Below are 20,240 nucleotides of genomic sequence, written 5' to 3'. Positions count from 1 at the left end.
ATGACCAGATGGTTTTCTGAACGGAGAGAGGATGCAAAATCACAGCTAACAACGCTCACTCGAGGTGTTGAGAAACTGTTACAGGTAAGTTAACATAAGTCAGTCATCAATGTTGATAACTCAGTCATAACAGTTACAATATCTCAGCCGTTATTGTCTCCTTATCTCAGCCATTACCATTATAGTTTTCATAACTCAGCCATTGTTGTTTCAATAACTCAGCCGTAATAGTTTTCATAACTCAGCCTAAAACGTTTTGTTTTTGTTCTACTCCCTACTAGGACCGTGTCACTGCAGCAAGACTTATGGAGGTACAAACGATTGATGCTGTACGTGTGCAAGTGAAATATGGATCATCTATTCATGTTGTAAATTTAGAAATAAAAATTTGCACATGCCGTCGTTTCGAACACGAGAAAATACCATGCATCCATGCAATCGCAGCTGCAGAGCATATGGATGTGTCTCGTATATCCATGTGTGATACGAAATTTAGGAGTGTCAATTTGGTTAACGGATGGGCTGGTTCCATCATGCCTCCAGATGAATCATTCCCTGCTCCTTAAGTTGTGGAAAATCAGAAGTGCTTGCCTCCGATTGTTGTGAACCAGCCAGGAAGGCCAAAGAAGCGTAGGATTAAATCATCTTTGGAAGTTGCCATTGAAAATAAACGCCCTAGGAAGCAACACACATGTTCGCGATGTAAGCAAGTTGGGCACAATGCGAAAACTTGTGCTCTCTAGTTAGGGAGATTTATTTTATTTTGTGTAATAACTCAGCTGTCAAGCATAACATGAATCGACGACACATTTCGTCCCGTTTCACGGTAACTCAGCCGTCATAAAATATAACTCAGCTATATAATCAGTAGTTTACTTTCATATTGTTTCTTTTGATAACTCAGCCATAACTCACCATAACTCAGTCATAACATGAATCCCGTTAAACTATAACTCAGCCGTTAAGCAATATTTTGGCGGGAAACCATAAGTTAACCTAACAATAGACGCGACCTTTATTTTGATAACTATAACTCAGCCATCACATGAATCCGTAAATATTATAAACCAGTCGTTTGTTTTCATATTGTTTTTTTTGATAACTCAGTCATAACTCACTATAACCCGAAGATGGCGCTCGCGGAAGGCTTGACCCAAAGACTCCAGGAAATTGACGTATCGGATTAACCTAGTCAAGCAAGCTCGATAGGCCCAGACATCCGTCACGAACGGGAAGGCGGTTTCCCCCAGGGGTTCACGATTGCCTCCCGGAAGATCGGGTACATCCATCCGATCGACTAGTTCTTTGCACGCCTTCTCCTCATCAAGTAGACGGACTATTCGCCAGTGTGCCAAAAAGTAACCTTCGACGATAAGGTCTTCCAGGACTTGAATGGTTCCCTCTAAACGGTAAAAACGATGGAGTTGGTCAAGTTTCAGCCGAAGCGCCCGAATATACGCGCCCATCCTCTTTCGCCGAGCTTGGTACTCTCGGAGTTCTAGCTGAAGGGGAGACACCGCGGGGTCGACAGTATTTGAGTTTGGAGCAACCTCAAGAGATCGGGACGTCTCTCCTACCTCTTGTGGGATGGGATTTTCCGGCTCCCAATTGCCGGATGCGGCTGTCATCCTTCTATTTCTTAAATTTGTGGAAGTTAGAATGTTTTATTCCCCCAACCTTCAACCCTATTTATATAGAGTCATGGGAGGTAACCGCCGCTGAGTCCACCAATCAGACTGCAGCGAAATTTCCGCTTTGTCCCGAGAATAACTATAAAAGACCGTGCAACACATTTAATGAAACGCCGTTCTTTTTGATACCATATAGATTGTTCATTTTGATAACTCATCCGTTATTCACTATAACTCAGCCGTCACATGAATCGACGTGACCTTTCGTGTTTCCGTAAAACTATAAAAGACCGTGCAACACATTTAATGAAACGCCGTTCTTTTTGATAACTCAGCCATATAGATTGTTCATTTTGATAACTCATCCGTTATTCACTATAACTTAGCCGTCACATGAATCGACGTGACCTTTCGTGTTTCCGTAAAACTATAACTCAGCCTCAAAGTGAGAGTAGATACTAAAATGTGGAAGCATGAAAGGTGAATATATAGAATTTTCATATTGTTTGTTTTCATATCAGTCGTATAAATCAGTCGTTTGTTTTCATATTGTTTCTTTTGATAACTCAGTCATAACTCACTATAACTCAGCCATGACATAAATCGACTATATCTTTCGTTTTCCCGTAAAGCTATAACTCAGCCGTTAAGCAATATTTTGGCAAGTTAACCTAATAATAGACGCAACCTTTCTTTTGATAACTCAGCCATATAGATTGTTCATTTTAATAACTCATCTGTTATTCACTATAACTCAGCCGTCACATGAATCGACGTGACCTTTCGTTTTCCCGTAAATATTATAACTCAGCCTCAAAGTGAGAGTAGATATTAAAATGTGGAAGCATGAAAGGTGGATACATAGAATTAGCCGAAGAAAAAAGGGACGTTTAATACATGAAAAAGATGGGAAACTAGACGAAGAAATGGAAAATAATTATTTTAAAATAAACAGAAATTAGAGTCACGAATTGATAAGGTAAAACTGGAAATCACTGCTGAAAACCCTAAAGGATCTCAGAGACTTTGAGGGACAACCATAGAAGGTAACAGTTTTTGCACATGATTTCATAGTCTCCATAGCAGAGAGAATGGAAACCATAATCCAAACAACACATCACAGCACAAGCGGGTTTAGGGAGTGGCGGGCTGTCAGGATAGCGATGGGTGGCTGAGTATGAGTTTTTTTGGGCCGTCTTATAACGAGATAAATCAAACAGAAAATCATTACCGGTTAACATGGCATCCGAAGACATCAGAGGATAATGATTTGCATCAAACAGCTGGAGGTAATGGACGGCCGTAACCTCATTCCCTTGACAAATACTTAGTACCCCACATGCTAAGGTGGCATAAGCATCGGCCGGTACAATACGACTGAGAATATCAATCCCACGCTGGATATCTCTATCCTCAGCCACAACCCTTAGCCCTTCAAAGTAAATGGCAAAGGGGTTGCCGGCCTCAAAGCATCTGACGAAGAAAGGGCTGTGCCGCCCTTCAATTTGGAGGCCACCATCAGGGGCTTCGGATGTGTTGATTTCTGATGAGGGATCAGTACAAAGGCAATAGATAACAGTTGTCTTTAGAACTTCTTTACTGTATACTGCATTTTCCCCCCTACGACCAGCCCTTAAAATAGAACCAAGTGAGGACCATCCACCATAATCTGCAGCATATTCTGCAACAAGGGAAATGATTTTTATGAAAACGTCGTCGGGGAGATCCGGCATCTTGGGTGCTAGAGCGGACATAGTGTTGTAAAAAATAATTTTATTCTAGTTTGTAGTTGAGAGGTAATAGACTAATAACGGGAATATTATAACTCAGACACTTGGTTCTATTTGTAGTTGAGAGGTAATAAATAGACTAATAATTTTATTGTTAAGTCATATATACTCCCTCTGTATTAGAATACATGATGTTTTAGGATTTTCACCAGGATTAAGAAAACAATTAATGTTGTATTATTGTTAATTCAAAACAATAAATGATGTACTACAAGGTATTTAATCGTGTGTTTCCTTTTCTTTTCTACCATTTGACCTGGTCATTTAATTGTATTGCATGTATACATTTAATAGTTAAGTATCGTAAAAGCAAAATAATTAAATAGTTATTTGATTTTGAAAATAAAAATGCATCAAATACACTAAGAAAATCATCCTTTTCGATACAAAATTAAATTCTAAAACATCATGTATTCTCATACAGAGGAAGTATATTTTAAGTCATAATAAATAGACTAATAATTTTATTGTTAACTCAGCCGTCAAGTCATATATATATTTCAGCCATCACTTACTATAACTCATCCATCACATGAATATACGAGACATTTCGTTTTCCCGTAAAATATAACTCAGCCGTTAAGCAATATTTTGGCGGGAAACCATAAGTTAACATAATAATCGATGTGACCTTTCGTTTTCCTATTGTTTTTCCTTTATATTCTCTTAATTCATTGTATCGTTTCGGTTTCTTACTCATTGTATTGTTTCCTTCTTCTCCGCTCACAATATATTGCACCTACAAATCTCCTCTACAACCAATATCAATATATCCTTCGATCATTGCATATGTAAGTCTCCTCTCCATCCCCTCTCAATTTATTGCATATTTTCCGATCATTGCACCTATCAGTTGGTGACGGTTGTTTTTATTTTGATAGCCGAGCTATGGACGGAGAGGGTTCCAGTAGAGGCCAAAAATGCAAGGCAGACGAAGCAATATCGCCAGCAAGAGTCCCAGATTACGAGTGGGAAGAGGAATCACTATTGGCCGTGTCTTAAGCCTTTTCTCAGACAAGAGCCGCGGCCGAGGCGGAGTCAAAGCGTCGCTACACAGAAATTCTGCGTATGATGGATGAGCATATGAAGAAGAAGGAAGAGAAGACCGTACTCGTGCATCAAGTGGAACTAATCGACGCTCAACTATCCCAACTGAATCAAATCTTGGGTGGAGAACTTGTCGACTTAGCGACAAAGCACAAGAGGTTAGAGGAGATGAGAGAGATTGCGGAGGCCGATGCCAACCAGTGTGTGGTTCCTCCTCCTCTTGATTGGGATTAACTAAAAGCTCATGGTTCCTCCTCCTCTTAATCGGTTTTTAGAAGTGAATTACATTGTAATATCGTGTCTTCTTCTTTATGAACTCTGAACTTGTTTTCTTTTTATTTCTTTTTGTAATGTTTCATATTAATATAACTCAGCCGGTATTACGATAAATCAGCCACTAAAGATTATAACTCACTATAACTCAGCCATGACATAAATCGACGTGACCTTTCGTTTTCCCGTAAATTTTATAACTCAGTCGTAAAGTCATATATATCAATCATTTACTTTCATATTTTTTCTTGTGATAACTCAGCCATACTCACTATAACTCAGCCGTAACATGAATAAGACATTTTGATTTCCCGTAAATATGATAACTCAGCCGTCAAATCATATATATCATTCATTTACTTTCAAATTGTTTCTTGTGATAACTCAGCCATAAGTCACTATAACTCAGCCGTTACATGACCTTTCGTTTTCCAGTAATGGTTATAACTCAGCCGTAAATCGATATTTTGGCGGGAAACCATAAGTTAACCTAATAATTTTAATATTCAATTGTTGGCTGGAAACCATAAGTTAACCTAATAATATTAATATTCAATTGTTGATCCGAGTGATGTTCTTCTTCTTAAAAACGAAAATACTTAGTACCCCACATGCTAAGGTGGCATAAACATCGGCCGGCACAATACGACTGAGAGTATCAATCCCACGCTGGATATCTCTATCCTCAGCCACAACCCTTAGCCCTTCGTAGTAAATGACAATGGGGTTGCCGGCGTCAAAGCATTTGACGAAGAAAGGCCTGTACCACCCTTCAATTTGGAGCCCACCATCAGGGGCATTGGATGTGTTGATTTCTGATGAATCAGTACAAAGCCAATAGATAGAAGCTGTCTTTAGAACTTCTTTACTGTATACTGCATTTTTTCCCCTATGACCAGCCCTTAAAATAGAACCAAGTGAGGACCGTCCACCATAATCTGCAGCATCTTCTGCAACAAGGGAAACAATTTTTATGAAAACGTCGTCGGGGAGATCCGGCATCTTGGGTGCTCGAGCGGACATAGTGTTGTGAACAATAATTTTATTCTAGTTTGTAGTTGAGAGGTAATATACTAAAGTAACGGGAATACTTGTATATATACAGAGATGGAATAATAGTATATTATTTGGTTGGACCAGAGTACAAGAAAGTTATTTGGGAGATGACCTTTTGTTTTCCCGTAAATATTATAACTCAGCCTTCAAATCATATATATCATTCATTTACTTTCAAATTGTTTCTTGTGATAACTCAGCCATTACTCTCTATAAATCAGCCATTACATGACCTTTCGTTTTCCCGTAAATATTATAACTCATCCGTATAGCGATATTTTGGCGGGAAACCATAAGTTAACCTAATAATAGACGCGACTTTTCGTTTTTCCTATTGTTTTTTCTTTTATATTCTTCTCATTCATATGTCTGACTCTCTTACATTTCATTCTTCGTTTCTATTGTTTCTCTTTATCTTCTCATAAATCACAGATCTGTCTATCTGTTACATCTTCCTATCGACATGGAAGTTGTTCCTCACATATATGGACAGTTTTTTTGGAGATGTCGAAGCGATCATTTGCGCCACTGGTCGGGAGAATATTCCGGTTTTAAACCCTGGTGTGGGTTCCTGGGTTGACAAAACCACTGTTACGTGGTTCAAGTTCCTTCACGTTCTCTCGATCGCGATTGGAGGAATACTTCAACACAACTGGCACCATGTGTGGCCGACGTACCGCTTGATTCCCTTCCACTTTAAGAGACGATGGTTTCTCCTCCTCGCGGTAAGATAAATAAAACAAAACACCATATTGATATTATTCTATACTCTTATCGTTTCTTTCCTTTAATTGTAGCGTAAATACACGTGGGATCCAAAGCATACTTTGACGATCTGGTCGCAGTTTAATTTGATGGCTAGAACGTTATTCAGATCCCAGATGCGTGCACTCAAGAGTATATGGGCGGGTGGTGGTAATAAACCCGAGATGCTGAGTAGCATAGTCTGGAATGATTTGGTCGATATGTTTGAAGAATTTGTCCCAGATGACGTCGGTTTCAAAAAATGATTTTCATTGTACTTTTGATTTTGTAGCGAACTATGATTTTGTGTTTTTTTTTTTTTTTTCGTTTATGTTGTACTTTCATATTAATATAAATCAGTCGTTATTGATTTCATTTATGTTAACCACAAAATTGGTTAACTCAGCCATCACTCAAAATTTGAATAATATATCTCAGCCGACACTCAAAATTAGAATATCCCTCTATTCTAAAAATCACTCTAAAAATGTCCCTTTTTATTGGTTTTAATGATAGTAATATTCATATTTCCATTCCAAATTTAAATTTGAGTTATAGTAATTTGAATATTCGATTGTCGGACAAATACTTTTACAAAAAATTAAAAAGCGTGAAATACATAATAAATCTCATTTTATGAATTTATTATGAATTGATAATAAATTATGAATTCATAATATAAAAAAGCTCATTTTATGAATTTATTATGCATGTTGATTTGAGCAGGCACAGAATTAGTGATTTTTCGCGTTTTCCTAACACTTATTGTGATATCGAGTTATTTTTTAGTTAGATAATTTATCAGGAATCTGAAAGAACGAAAGACACAGGAATGAAAGAAAAATACGTTTTCATATTATTGTGAAGACCCTAAACGATAACTCGGCCGTCATAAAGTATAACTAAGCCATTACTACAATTATAAGACTAAATAACCGACCAAACCAAACCGAACCGAAAACTAATTTTACCCCATTTGGTATTGTTGTATTGGTATTTTCTTATAATTACGGTTATATTCGGCTTGCTATCGGTTATATTAAGTTAATCGAACTAATTTGGATAACATTTGGGTTATTTATGGTTATATATTCGTCTAACCGACACATAACCGGAAATAACCGAAAAGTAATGTCAAAAAATTTTAAAATTTAAAAAATGGTTATCATATTGGTATATCCAAATTAAACCAAACACAATATAACCAAAACCAAACTGTTATATTAAACCCATAATGTTGGAAATATGAAACATACACCTCTAACAACCCTAACCCTAACCCTAACATTAACCCTAACCCTAACCCCTAAATGTCATGTTTTGAATGTTTTACATATTTTGATCAGATTGTGTAAAAATCAATATTTGTCTATAATTATTACTTTTTATTGCTTATTATGATTGTAATATTCATTTCTTCATTCTATATTTTAATTTTGAGTTATAATAATTTTAATTTACAAATATTTCATAACTCAGCCGTGTGAAGTAGGTAAGTCAAAGTATTACAAATCCAAGTACAATTCCTACCAAAAGAAATCCAAATGTTTTACATATCATAGTACATAATGCATATACTAACAAAAGAAACGAAACGAAGGACATAATGCATTATTTAATCTTCACTCATAATATCAGGTGCCTCATCAAAGATTTCTGCTGCCATTTTAACCCGTATAGCCTGGATATTTTTATCACAGATTCTATCGAAAGACACATCAAGCGCTAGACATTCTAAAAACTTTAAAGCGTACACGCCACAGTCACCAACCTATACGTTTTGAGCGACCTTAGAGGCACTCTTCCTCCTGAAACCGAACTTACTGGTAGTAGGTGTACAAATTTCATGAGGAACGTTCTCGTTCATCATTGCTTGAATCATCCGCGTAAACGCCCTACAAGCATTCAGCATTTTTCTATCACTGTCTTCGGTTACTTGTCCCACGATGCTATCATAGCAATCAATATGCCTTCTGATGAGATCCACGTGCAGCGCCACCCAGTGATTGCCTCCAGTTTGTGGAATAATATACAGGTGATCCACATCTTCTATCCACTTCAAATTAGTCGGTTCATCTAGTGGAATCAAACCTTTAACGAAATCTTCATAACTATTGCCAGTCAATTTGAAAAACTTGGGTTTCATATTGAACATCTTATAATCACGAATCATCGTTCTGGTGAACCACGGGTCTATAAACGCAATGCGTTTTTTTTGGAATGGGAAGGGATCTCGTTTGTACCTAATACTGAGGAGTCTCATAAACGCGCCCATGTGCTGTAAAACAGAAAACTGAGTAGTAAATAACAACTCAGCCATAATGTAATATAAGTCAGTCGTAAACAATAACAAATCATACCACTGCCACCTACTGTCATTATGTATTATATAACACAGCCGTAAACGTAATAACTCAGCCACTATGTATTATATCTCAGCCGTAAACATAATAACACAGCCATTATGTATTATATCTCAGCCGTAAACATAATAACTCAGACATCAAGTTAAACTTACTTTATCAGACAGCCACCCAAATGTAGCCGACAGCCAGTTCTTTCTTTCGATGAGGAGAGTCCTATAGAATTCAATATTTGGTGTTGACTTGCCTAATGGTGTATCCCTAAGAAACAAATAAGAACAGGTTAATATAATTTTAACAAGATGTGATTAACAAGGGCGTAAAGGGTCATACTCGGCGCTCTTTAGGAACTCCAAAAGTTTCTGCAACTTGACCGGATCAACAGGTGCTAGAGGATCATATATTCCAGGTCCAGGTGAACAGTTCTTCCTCATGCACGTCAGTCCGTTGTCTCCAATATAAGGGAAAATCCTCGCTTGTTTAGCTTCTAGTTTATTCAATGAACTTCCATCCAAGGACAACTTAACATTCTCCAGCCTTAAAGCTTTGATTCTACCAAGCCTAATATTTTCCTCCTCATCATCCTCAGATTCAGGTTCAAGGATATTGTTTTCAGCCATAATCTCGGCTGTCATATCACATATACTGCTGTCAGCAGCGTCAGCACCAGCGTTTGCACCAGCTTCGGATACTCCCTCATTCAAATCAGGTTCTACATATTGCAATTGAATGACGTGATTAGGCGTAGTAGTTTTTCTACCTCTTCTCTTTGGCGGATTATTTCCAACATTCTTTTCCGCCAACTCTTTGACCTTCTTTGCAGCCGCCGCCTTAGGGTTGGCCTTATTTGCAGCCGCCGCCGCCTTAGGGTTGGCCTTCTTTGCAGCCGCCGCCGCCTTAGGGTTGGCCTTCTTTGCAGCCGCCGCCTCATCTTTGGCCTTCTTTTCCGCCAACTCTTTGATCTTCTTCGCAGCGGCCGCCTCATCTTTGGCCTTCTTTGCATCTAATTCTTTGTCCTTCTTTTCATCTTTGGCATTTTTCCTCGTGTTATGCCGTTGAATTGGTTTCGTAGCAGCTGGAGACTTCTCAATGAAATTAAGAGGATCATCTTTATCAAACTCTTTATTCAGATTCCTACTGACCCCAGCCAAACCACTGCCAACTACCTGTATAACATAGCGAAGACAATTAAAGATAATGATAACTCATCCTAAACATTCTGGAAACTCAGCCATAACATTAACATAATTAAGACATTACGGGAGGACTGTTGACAGAGTAGTTTTGGTGCATTTTTCCTGGAATTATTGGTACTGGTGGACTTTTTGGTGACAACAGTTCATCCCAAACGCCTTTTGGTACCAGGTTCTTTATTTTGAATTTTTTATAAGTGTTTTGTGACAACAGTTCATCCCGAAGGTCTTCAACAGTGTTTTGGCCAGTTTGCCCAACACCCAAGGAAAGCACGTGTTCTTTCATCTGCTTGAGATCTCTCTCAACAGATACAAACCTTGTTTCAAACCTTTCATTCATCCTCTCTTCTATTCTATCTCCAATGTTTTTTTCCAAGGTGTCAAACCTTGAGGTTAAATTAGACACCAACTCAATGAGAGTTCCAACCGGTCCACCACCCTGACTGTTGAAAATGGTTACCACCTTCTGTTCAGCTCCTTCACCATATCCACCACCCTGACTGTTGGAAACTACCACCTTCTTGACTTTCTGCTTCTTTGCGGAAGGAAAGTCAGAATCAACTTTCTGCTTCTTTGTGGGAGGAGAGTCAGAATCAACTTTCTGCTTCTTTGCGGGAGGAGAGTCAGAATCAACAGCTGCTTTAACATCCCAAAAACATTTAACAGACTTATCCTCATGTATGTCTTGGATAAGGCGATCAACTGCTGGGTCGTCTTTTTGATCTGGCCACGTATGAAATAGCTCGCGTACATCATCCTTCATAACCATTTTAGTCACACGCAGCTGTAACATAAGAGAATATGAGACCCATCAGTGAATAATAACTCAGCCAACACTAAAGCATAAATCAGCCGTTACTAAAACATAACTCAGCCATAACTAAACCATAACTCAGCCGTAAATAAATAATAACTCAGCCGTTACTAAACCATAACTCAACCAGATATCTTCAGCAATTACCGACACCATCGTAGAACGTGTACGGTTTCCACCCTATTGAAGCATCGGTATGCCACCATCATTACTTGATGCATTCCCAAACTGTTCTCCAAAGCATTTGATGGACTCATACGCCCAAGCCTGTAACACGGGTGTAAACCCACTAAGGGTGTACGACTTTCCCGTAGGGTGCAACATCTTTATAGAATCAACCAGAGATTCAAATGCTGACCGACCCCACGGGTACATCTCCATTGCTTCATCATCAAAAACTCTCTTGGCACTTTCATATGGAATTCTAGAGTTATGATGCAAACCATAAAGTCCAATGTGTTGAAGAAGCAACAGCCCCAACCATTTACGATGATCAAGGTGAACCCATCCCCGGCACACTTTTAATGCTTCCCTGAGTTCAACTAGCGTTGGACCTGCCCCACCAGGCACTTTCAAAAGTCTGAAGAACTCTTTGTGTTCCTCTTCAAGTTCAAACCGTTCAGTAGGCATTGGGTCTATGTTTAACCCCGTCACATAATGAAATTCATTCAACCCAAACCTGATAGGTTGACCGCCGATCACAAACCAAAGCTCCTTCTTATGTACCCTTAACTGGTTACATAGTAGGAAATGAACAACCTTACCAGACCAGACGAATTGGTTATCAACTAGCTTAGAGATTATTCCAATAGGTACATCCTTCGTTTTTTCTCACGCATCGTGTCCTATTGATTCCCTAATCTGAGGTAATTCTAACATCGTGAAATTGGTGTTAATTTGTTTAGTATGTAGAATAGACTTCATTTCTGGCCAAAGTCTTGGTGGGTAATCCCTTGCTTGTTCTTCAGAAATATCCTTAGCCATCTGATAGTAAAGCATAAAATAAATCAGCCATAACATCTGACAAACGCAATGCATATAATAACTCCGCCACAAATACATAACTCAGCCGTAAAGCATAAGATAGCTCAGTCCAAACTCAGCCATCAAAGACGGCGACAATCACCCGTAACTCAAAAATAAATAGGAAAGACACATACCGGAACTCTAAGATGAGACGGCTTAGACGGAAACGAACAAGACAGCGACGACGAAGAGAAGAAAGAGCGAATGAGGATATCGAGCGAGGACGGCGAGAGATGACGGCGAGAGAGTAGAAAAAGACAGATTATCGCCGGCGGAATTAGGGTTTAGATTTCGCCGACGATACGGACAGAGAGTTTTTTTTTTCTTTTTCGCGGTTTAAAAACTGTTCACTTTCCCTCTCATTGTAACTGTCGATTCTGGAAAGATAACTCAGCAGTCATAAACGATATCTCAGCCAACCCTCAAATTAGAATGACTAAATAACCGACTGAACCAAACCGAACCGATAAAATAAATTTTCCAATTTGATATTTTTGAATTGGTTTGTTTGGTTAATTTCGGATATATTCGGCTTAATTTCGGTTATATTAGGCTAATCTACCTAATTACAATATATTTTGGGTTATTTATTGTTAGATATATTAATATAACCGACCCATAACCGGAAATAACCAAAACAATTTTCAAAAATTTTTAAAATTTTTTTAAAGATTAATTTCAAAATGGTACTCATATTAGTATATCCATATTACCACCTTAATCCAAAACCAAACTGTTATATTAAAAACAAATAATGTTACGTCATCTAAACACTAAACCCTAAACTCTAAACCCTAACCCTAACCCTAACCCCTAAACGACTCGTTTTGGTATGTTTGACACATTTTGATCAGAATGTGTAAAAATCACTCTTTTGTCTATAATTATTATTTTTATTGGTTATAATAATAGTAATATTCATTTTGCCATTCTAAATTTTAATTTTGAGTTATAATAACCTTATTTTACAAATATCTCATAACTCAGCCGTTTAAGTCAATAACTCAGCCACTACTTAGTCAAATTACTGGCCCCTTGTTTTAATAATAAATAAAAATAAATTGAAAAAGTTGAATTCAAATTTTTGAATTTATTTTTAATAATAAATCGTTTAAAATAATTTTATTAAGCTTATGGATGATAACAAGAAACATAATTACTGTTTGCGTCTCCCCAACAACCCTTTTTGCATTCCCAAACGGGTATATAATAAATTAATAGGGTGGCCGTCGGATAACTCAGCCGTAACACCACTATTATGGCCGTTGCATAAGTCAGCCATAACATAGTTGTTAATTTAACTGACCATCCTAAGTCAGTCGTGTAAAGAACACAACTCAGCCTTCAAGTATATTACTGTCAAACGACGTCGTTCGATATATTGTTTTATAAATTATGGGATTTGTTGTGATTTATTGCTTCAGTAATCGAGATCGAGTCAAGATGGTGGCAAATAGAGATATCTACGGCGACAACTCCAGGGCTGATGAGAAAACTGCTTCTGAAGCACTAGCTGAGGTAGATCTCAGGACTATCTGAAATCTCAAAGTATTATCTTAATATTGTGTTTGTGGAACTGTAGGAGCTGAATCGTAATGAAATAAATATGAAAATGAGATACGGCGAAATCCGGAGGCGAGACCAATCGGGTGTAATTGCAGTGCGGAGCTTCTCGTTGCCACTTCTAATGATCCTACCACGAGAGGAGAACGTTATTTCAGTTGTCCGTATGACATCACAGATGTAAAGATTTTTGTACTCTTATTTTTAAGTTTTGTGTTCTGCTTCTGACTTCTTTTTTAGTCTAATATGAATTATGTAATATTTGTAAGGGTCCCGGTCAAGGCTGCGGTTTCAGGAAGTGGTGGACTGATGCAGTGCGCGAAGAGTTTAGGGTTATTCAGGAGGAGAAGAATGAGATGAAGCAGGACTTGGATGCATCCAAGAAGCGCATCGAGATTCAAGAAGAAATGATCTTGTATTTGGAAAAGAAATATGACGCGCTGGAGAAGAAGTTTGAGAGCTTGAACAAGTATCTGTGAACTTTCTATGTTGTGGTGTTTTATCAATCTATTTTAATAACTCAGTCATGATCAGCCGTCATAAACGATATCTCAGCCAACCCTCAAATTAGAATGACTAAATAACCGACTAAACCGAACCGAACCGATAAAATAAATTTTCCAATTTGATATTTTTGAATTGGTAAGTTTGGTTAATTTCGGATATATTTGGCTTAATTTCGGTTATATTAGGCTAATCTACCTAATTACAATATATTTTGGATTATTTATTGTTAGATATTAATATAACCGGAAATAACCAAAAAAAATTTTGATTTGTTTAAAAAATATTCAAATGGTAATAATATTAGTATATCCATATTACCACCTTAAACCATACACATTAAAACACATTAGAACCAAAACCAAAAATCAAATAATGTTTACTCATCTGAACCGTACATCTCAAACCCTAAACCCCAACCCTAACCCTAACCCTAACCCCTAAACGTCATGTGTTGTATGTTTTACACATTCTTGGTGAGAATGTGTAAAAATCAATCTTTCCCTATAATTATTACTTTTTATTAGTTATAATAATTGTAATATTCATAATTCAATTGTACATTTAAATGTTGAGTTATAATAATGTAAATTTACGAATATTTTATAAGTCAGCCGTCTAAGTCAATAACTCAGCCATCACTTAGTCACTTTGTCGGAATTTTTAGATTTTTTATTCGAATTTGGAGTTCAATTTTTTAATTATTTTGTATAATATATTGTGAAAAAGCTAACTTTATAAATTGATTACGCGTGTGGATCTGAGCAGAATTATTGTTTGCTAAACCCCAACAACACTTTTAGTAATATCGAGGCACGGCACGAAAGACCAAACAAAGTCGTACCAATTACATAACTCAGCCATAACTCACTAATCCGTACGAAGAAGATAACTCAGCCTTTCGAAATATATAACTCAGCCATAACATATATGTTTATTTAATATTTAATTATAACTCAGCCATGTGAAGTACATAACTCAGCCGTAACATTGAAAAGATACTAAACAAAGGACTTTCTTATCCAAGTACAATTCCTACCAAAAGAAATCCAAATTTTTACAATATCCAAGTACAATTCCTACCATAAAAATCCAAATGTTTTTTTACATATCCAAGTGCAAGTCCTACCTACCAAAAGAAATAGAAATGTTTTTTACTTGAACTGATTCATAAAATCAGGTGCCTCATCGTAGATTTCTTCTACCATTTTAACACGTATACCCTAGATGTTTTGATCACAGATTCCATCGAAAGACACACCAAGCACTAGACATTCTATAAACTTTAAAGCGTACACGCCACAGTCACCAACCTGTATGTTTTGCGGGACCTTGGAGACTGTCCTCCTCCTGAAGGTAAACTGTTTGAAAGTAGGTGTACGAATTTCGTGAGGAACGTTCGCGTTCAGAATTGCTGGAATCATCCGCGTAAACGCCCTACAAGCATTCAGAATTCTAAGCTCGCTGTCTTCGGATACTTGTCCCACGATGCTATCATAGCAATCAATATGACTTCTGATGAGATCCACGTGCAGCGCCACCCAGTGATCGCCTCCAGTTTGTGGAGCAATATACAGGTGATCCACATCTTCTATCCACTTCAAATTAGTCGGTTCATCTGATGGAATCAAACCTTTAACTAAATTTTCATAACTATTGGCAGTCATTGTAAAAAACTTGGGTTTAATCTGGAACATCTTATAATGAATCTGAACCATTTCACTGGTGAACCACGGGTCTATAAACGCAATGTGTTTGTTGTGGAATGGGAAGGGATCTCGTTTGTACCTACACCTAAGGAGTCTCATAAACGCGCCCATGTGTTCTACAATAGAAAACTGAGTAGTAAACAACAACGCAGCCATAATGTAATATAAGTCAGACAACGACAACAATAACTAAGACATTCAGATAAACTTACTTCATCAGAAAGCCACCCATAGGTACCATATTTTTCTGGCCTCAATGGCCAGTCCTTTCGTTCGGTGATTAGCTGCCTATAGAATTCAATTTCGATTCCGCCTTCGCCTAACGGAGCATTCCTAACAAACAAATAAACACAGGTTAATATAATGTTAACAAGCTGTTATTAACTTGTTAAGCAAAAGGGTCTAAAGGGTCATACTCGGCGCTCTTTAGGAACTCCAAAAGTTTCTGCAACTTGACCGGATCAACAGGCGCCAGAGGATCATATATTCTAGGTCCAGGTGAACAGTTCTTCCTCATGCACGTCAGTCTGTTGTCTCCAATGTAAGGGAAAATCCTCGCTTGTTTAGCTTGTAGTTTATTCAATGAACTTCCATCCGGGGACAGCTTAACATTCTCCAGCCTTAAAGCTTTGATTCTACCAAGCCTAATCTTTTCCTCCACATCATCCTCAAATTCAGGTTCAAGTGAGTTGGCTTCAGCAACAAACTCTTCTGTAATATCATAAAGATCATCACCTGCTTCTGAACCAGCTTTTGAACCAGCTTCTGCACCAGCTTCTCCCTTATTCAAACCTCCAGGTAGTACAAATTTCAACGGCTTAACAACAGCAGCAGTAGCATTTTTACGCGGCCTACCTCTACCTTTTTTTTTCCTCAATGTCTCCAGCCGCAGCTACTTCTTTGGCCTTCTTTGCTGCCTCTAACTCTTTGGCCTTCTCTGCCGCCTCTAACTTTTTGGCATTTCTCCTCGTGTAAGGCCGTGTTTTCGTATCAGCTGGTTTCTTAGCAGCTAGAGAATCCTGTATATCATAGCGAAGACAATTAAAATTATGATAACTCAGCCTAAACATTCTGAAAAATCAGCCATAAAACAAAGATAAATCAGACATTATGATAACTCAGCCTAAACATTCTGAAAAATCAGCCATAAAACAAAGATAAATCAAACATTACCTTCTCTACCGCCTCTAACTCTTTGGCCTTCTCTGACGCCTCTAACTCTTTGGTATTTCTCCTCGTGGAAGGCCGTGTTTTCGTATCAGCTGGTTTCTTAGAAGCTGGAGAATTCAAAGAGTTCTTTTCATGTATATCATAGCGAAGACAATTAAAATTATAATAACTCAGCCTAAACATTCTGAAAAATCAGCCATAAAACAAAGATAAATCAGACATTACCGGAACTTTTGGTGGATTTTTTAGTTCTTGTCCCAAATTTAAACTCTGGTCAGTCGTGTTTTGACCAGTTTTCCCTGAATCCATTGAAAGCACGTGCTCTTTCATCAGTTTGAGGTCCTTCTCAAAAGATCCAAGCCTGGTTTCAATCCTTTCATCCATCTTCTTCTCCAGATTCGCCTATACATTTTCAATGTTTGTATCAACGGTATCAAACCTTGTATTTAACTTAGAGATCTGTTCGTACATAATTCTAATCGACCCATCTTCCCCAGCATCTTCCTCCTCACTTACCTTTTTTCCTTTCTTCTTCCTCTCTTCTGCAACTCCTTCATCTTCCCCAGCCTCTTCCTCCTCACTTACCTTTTTTCCTTTCTTCTTCCTCTCCTGTGAAACTCCTTCACTAGTTTCACCACCATGACTGTTGGAAACTTTCATCTTCTGGACTTTCCGCTTCTTTGCGGGAGGAGATTCAGACTCAACAACTGCTTCAGCTTTCTTTTTCTTTTTCTTCTTATCACTCCCCTTAACATCCCAAAAACCTACAACAAATTTATCCATATGTATGTCTTCGATCAGGCGATCAATTGCTGGGTCGTCTTCTTGATCTGGCCACGAATGAAATAGCTCGCAGCCATTTTCCTTCGTAACCATTTTTCTCACACGCAGCTGTAACATAAGAGATTATGAAACCCATCAGTAAGTTTTAACTCAGCCAACACTAAACCATAACTCATCCATGACTAAACCATAACTCATCCACGACTAAACCATAACTCTGCCATCTTGAACATAACTCAGTCATACTTGAAACATAACTCAGCCTTCACTAAACCATATCTCAGCAATTACTATACTAAATAATAACTCAGCCATTACTAAACAATCACTCAACTACTAATAATACATATTTCAGCCATCATTTAAACAATAACTCAGTCAGTAACTATCAGTCTATCATAACACAATCAAAACCTTACCTCACCAAACGCTTTGATATCTCCTGCAATTATGGATTCCAGCGATGAACGTGTACGTTTTCCACCCCATCGAAGCAACTGTATGGCATCATGTTCAGCTATTGCATCCCCAAACCGTTTTCCAAAGCATTTGATGGACTCATACGCTCAAGCTTGTAACACGGGTGTAAACCCACTAAGGGTGTACGACTTTCCCGTAGGGTGCAACATCTTTATAGAACCAACCAGAGATTCAAATGTTGACCGACCCCACGGATACGTCTCCATTGCTTCATCATCAAAAACTCTCTTGAACGCGAACGAAATGCTGAACGCGGATGATTCCAGCAATGCTGAACGCGAACGTTCCTCACGAAATTTGTACACCTACTTTCAAACAGTTTACCTTCAGGAGGAGGACAGTCTCCAAGGTCCTGCAAAACGTGCAGGTTGGTGATTGTGGTGTGTACGCTTTAAAGTTTATAGAATGTCTAGAGTTTGGTGTGTCTTTCGATGGAATCTGTGATCAAAACATCCAGGGTATACGTGTTAAAATGGCAGCAGATATCTACGATGAGGCACCTGATTTTATGAATCAGTTCAAGTAAAAAACATTTCTATTTCTTTTGGTAGGTAGGACTTTCATATAGAATTCTAGAGTTATGATGCAAACCATAAAGTCCAATGTGTTGAAGAAGCAACAGCCCCAACCATTTCGATGATCAAGGTTAACCCATCCCCGGCACACTTTTAATGCTTCCCTGAGTTCAACTAGCGTTGGACCTGCCCCACCAGGCACTTTCAAAAGTCTGAAGAACTCTTTGTGTTCCTCTTCAAGTTCAAACCGTTAAGTAGGCATTGGGTCTATGTTTAACCCCGTCACATAATGAAATTCATTCAACCCAAACCTGATAGGTTGACCGTCGACCACAAACCAAAGCTCCTTCTTATGTACCCTTAACTGGTTACATAGTAGGAAATGTACAACCTTACCAGACCAGACGAAATGGCTATCAACTAGATTAGAGATTATTCCAATATGTACAACCTTCGTTTTTTCCCACGCATCCTGTCCTATTGATTCCCTGATCTGAGTGAATTCTTTCATCCTGAAATTGGTATTAATATCTCTACACTCTATATTAGAGTTTCCTTCAGCGAATAGTCTAGGGGGGTAATCCTTTGCTTGTTCTTCAGAAATATTCACCATCGACATCTGTTATAGTTCATAAGTAAATCATAAAATAAATCAGCCATAACATAAAACAAAATCAGCCATAATATAAAACAAACTCATACACAAAGCATAACATAACTCAGCCACAAACACATAACTCAGATCTAAAGCACAAAATATCTCAGTCACAACTCAGCCGTAACTCAGCCGTAACTCAGCCGCAAAATAAAACAAACAGTAAATCAGTCATCGAATCGAATAAATCTAACAAATCAGCCGTAAACCCTAAAATAACTGAGCCGCAACATAAAACAAAAAAGTAAATCAGCCATCGAATCGAATAAATCTAACAAATCAGTCGTAAACCCTAAAATAACTGAGCCGCAACATAAAACAAAAAGTAAATCAGCCATCAAATCGAATAAATCTAACAAATCAGCCGTAAACCCTAAAATAACTGAGCCGCAACATAAAACAAAAAGTAAATCAGCCATCGAATCGAATAAATCTAACAAATCAGTCGTAAACCCTAAAATAACTGAGCCGCAACATAAAACAAAAAGTAAATCAGCCATCGAATCGAATAAATCTAACAAATCAGTCGTCATTAACAACGGCGACAATCAGCCGTAAATCATCGAAAAAACCCACATTCAGCCGGAAAACTTGAAATTAAACAGTCGACACATACCGGATAGACGAAGACGAAGAAGACGAAGAGAGAGAGAGAGAGCGACGACGAAGAAAGAGAGTGCGATGACGAAGATAGAGAGAACGAGTAAAGACGGCGAGATATGACGGCGAGAGATGATGGCGGGAGATTGATGGCAAGAGAGTGGACAATGACAGTATATCGCTGGCGACGAGAGACGAGATTTCGATAAAAAAAATTTTCTCGGTTTGTGAACAGTTAAAACTATTCACTTTCCCTCTCTTTGATATAAACAAGAGAAAACAAAACTGTGGATCTAAAAAAAACTGCTTAATGATGTGTTAAAT

General features: G+C 38.0%; 1 protein-coding gene across 1 annotated transcript; it reads left to right on the top strand.

Annotated features, from left to right (window-relative positions):
• LOC147941184 (uncharacterized) lies at window positions 1–566 on the top strand. The gene is made up of 2 exons (XM_087458413.1): window positions 1–84; window positions 282–566. The coding sequence occupies exons 1-2, from the start codon at window positions 1–3 to the stop codon at window positions 564–566; spliced, it is 369 nt and encodes a 122-aa protein (XP_087314539.1).
• Window positions 567–20,240: the final 19,674 nt, after the last annotated feature.

Source organism: Camelina sativa, chromosome 7 (genome assembly GCF_030686135.1).
Source record: "Camelina sativa cultivar CO46 ecotype springtype chromosome 7, ASM3068613v1".
Classification (NCBI taxonomy): Eukaryota; Viridiplantae; Streptophyta; class Magnoliopsida; order Brassicales; family Brassicaceae; genus Camelina; species Camelina sativa.
The sequence above is the reverse complement of the archived record's forward strand: the minus strand, read 5'-3'. Positions and strand labels throughout refer to the sequence as shown.

Bases quoted from the DNA above. Each gene is read 5' to 3' on its own strand.
- LOC147941184 (XM_087458413.1), top strand. From the start codon at position 1: ATGACCAGATGGTTTTCTGAACGGAGAGAGGATGCAAAATCACAGCTA. The intron at 85-281 runs GTAAGTTAACAT...ACTCCCTACTAG, and splicing joins GTGTTGAGAAACTGTTACAG to GACCGTGTCACTGCAGCAAG.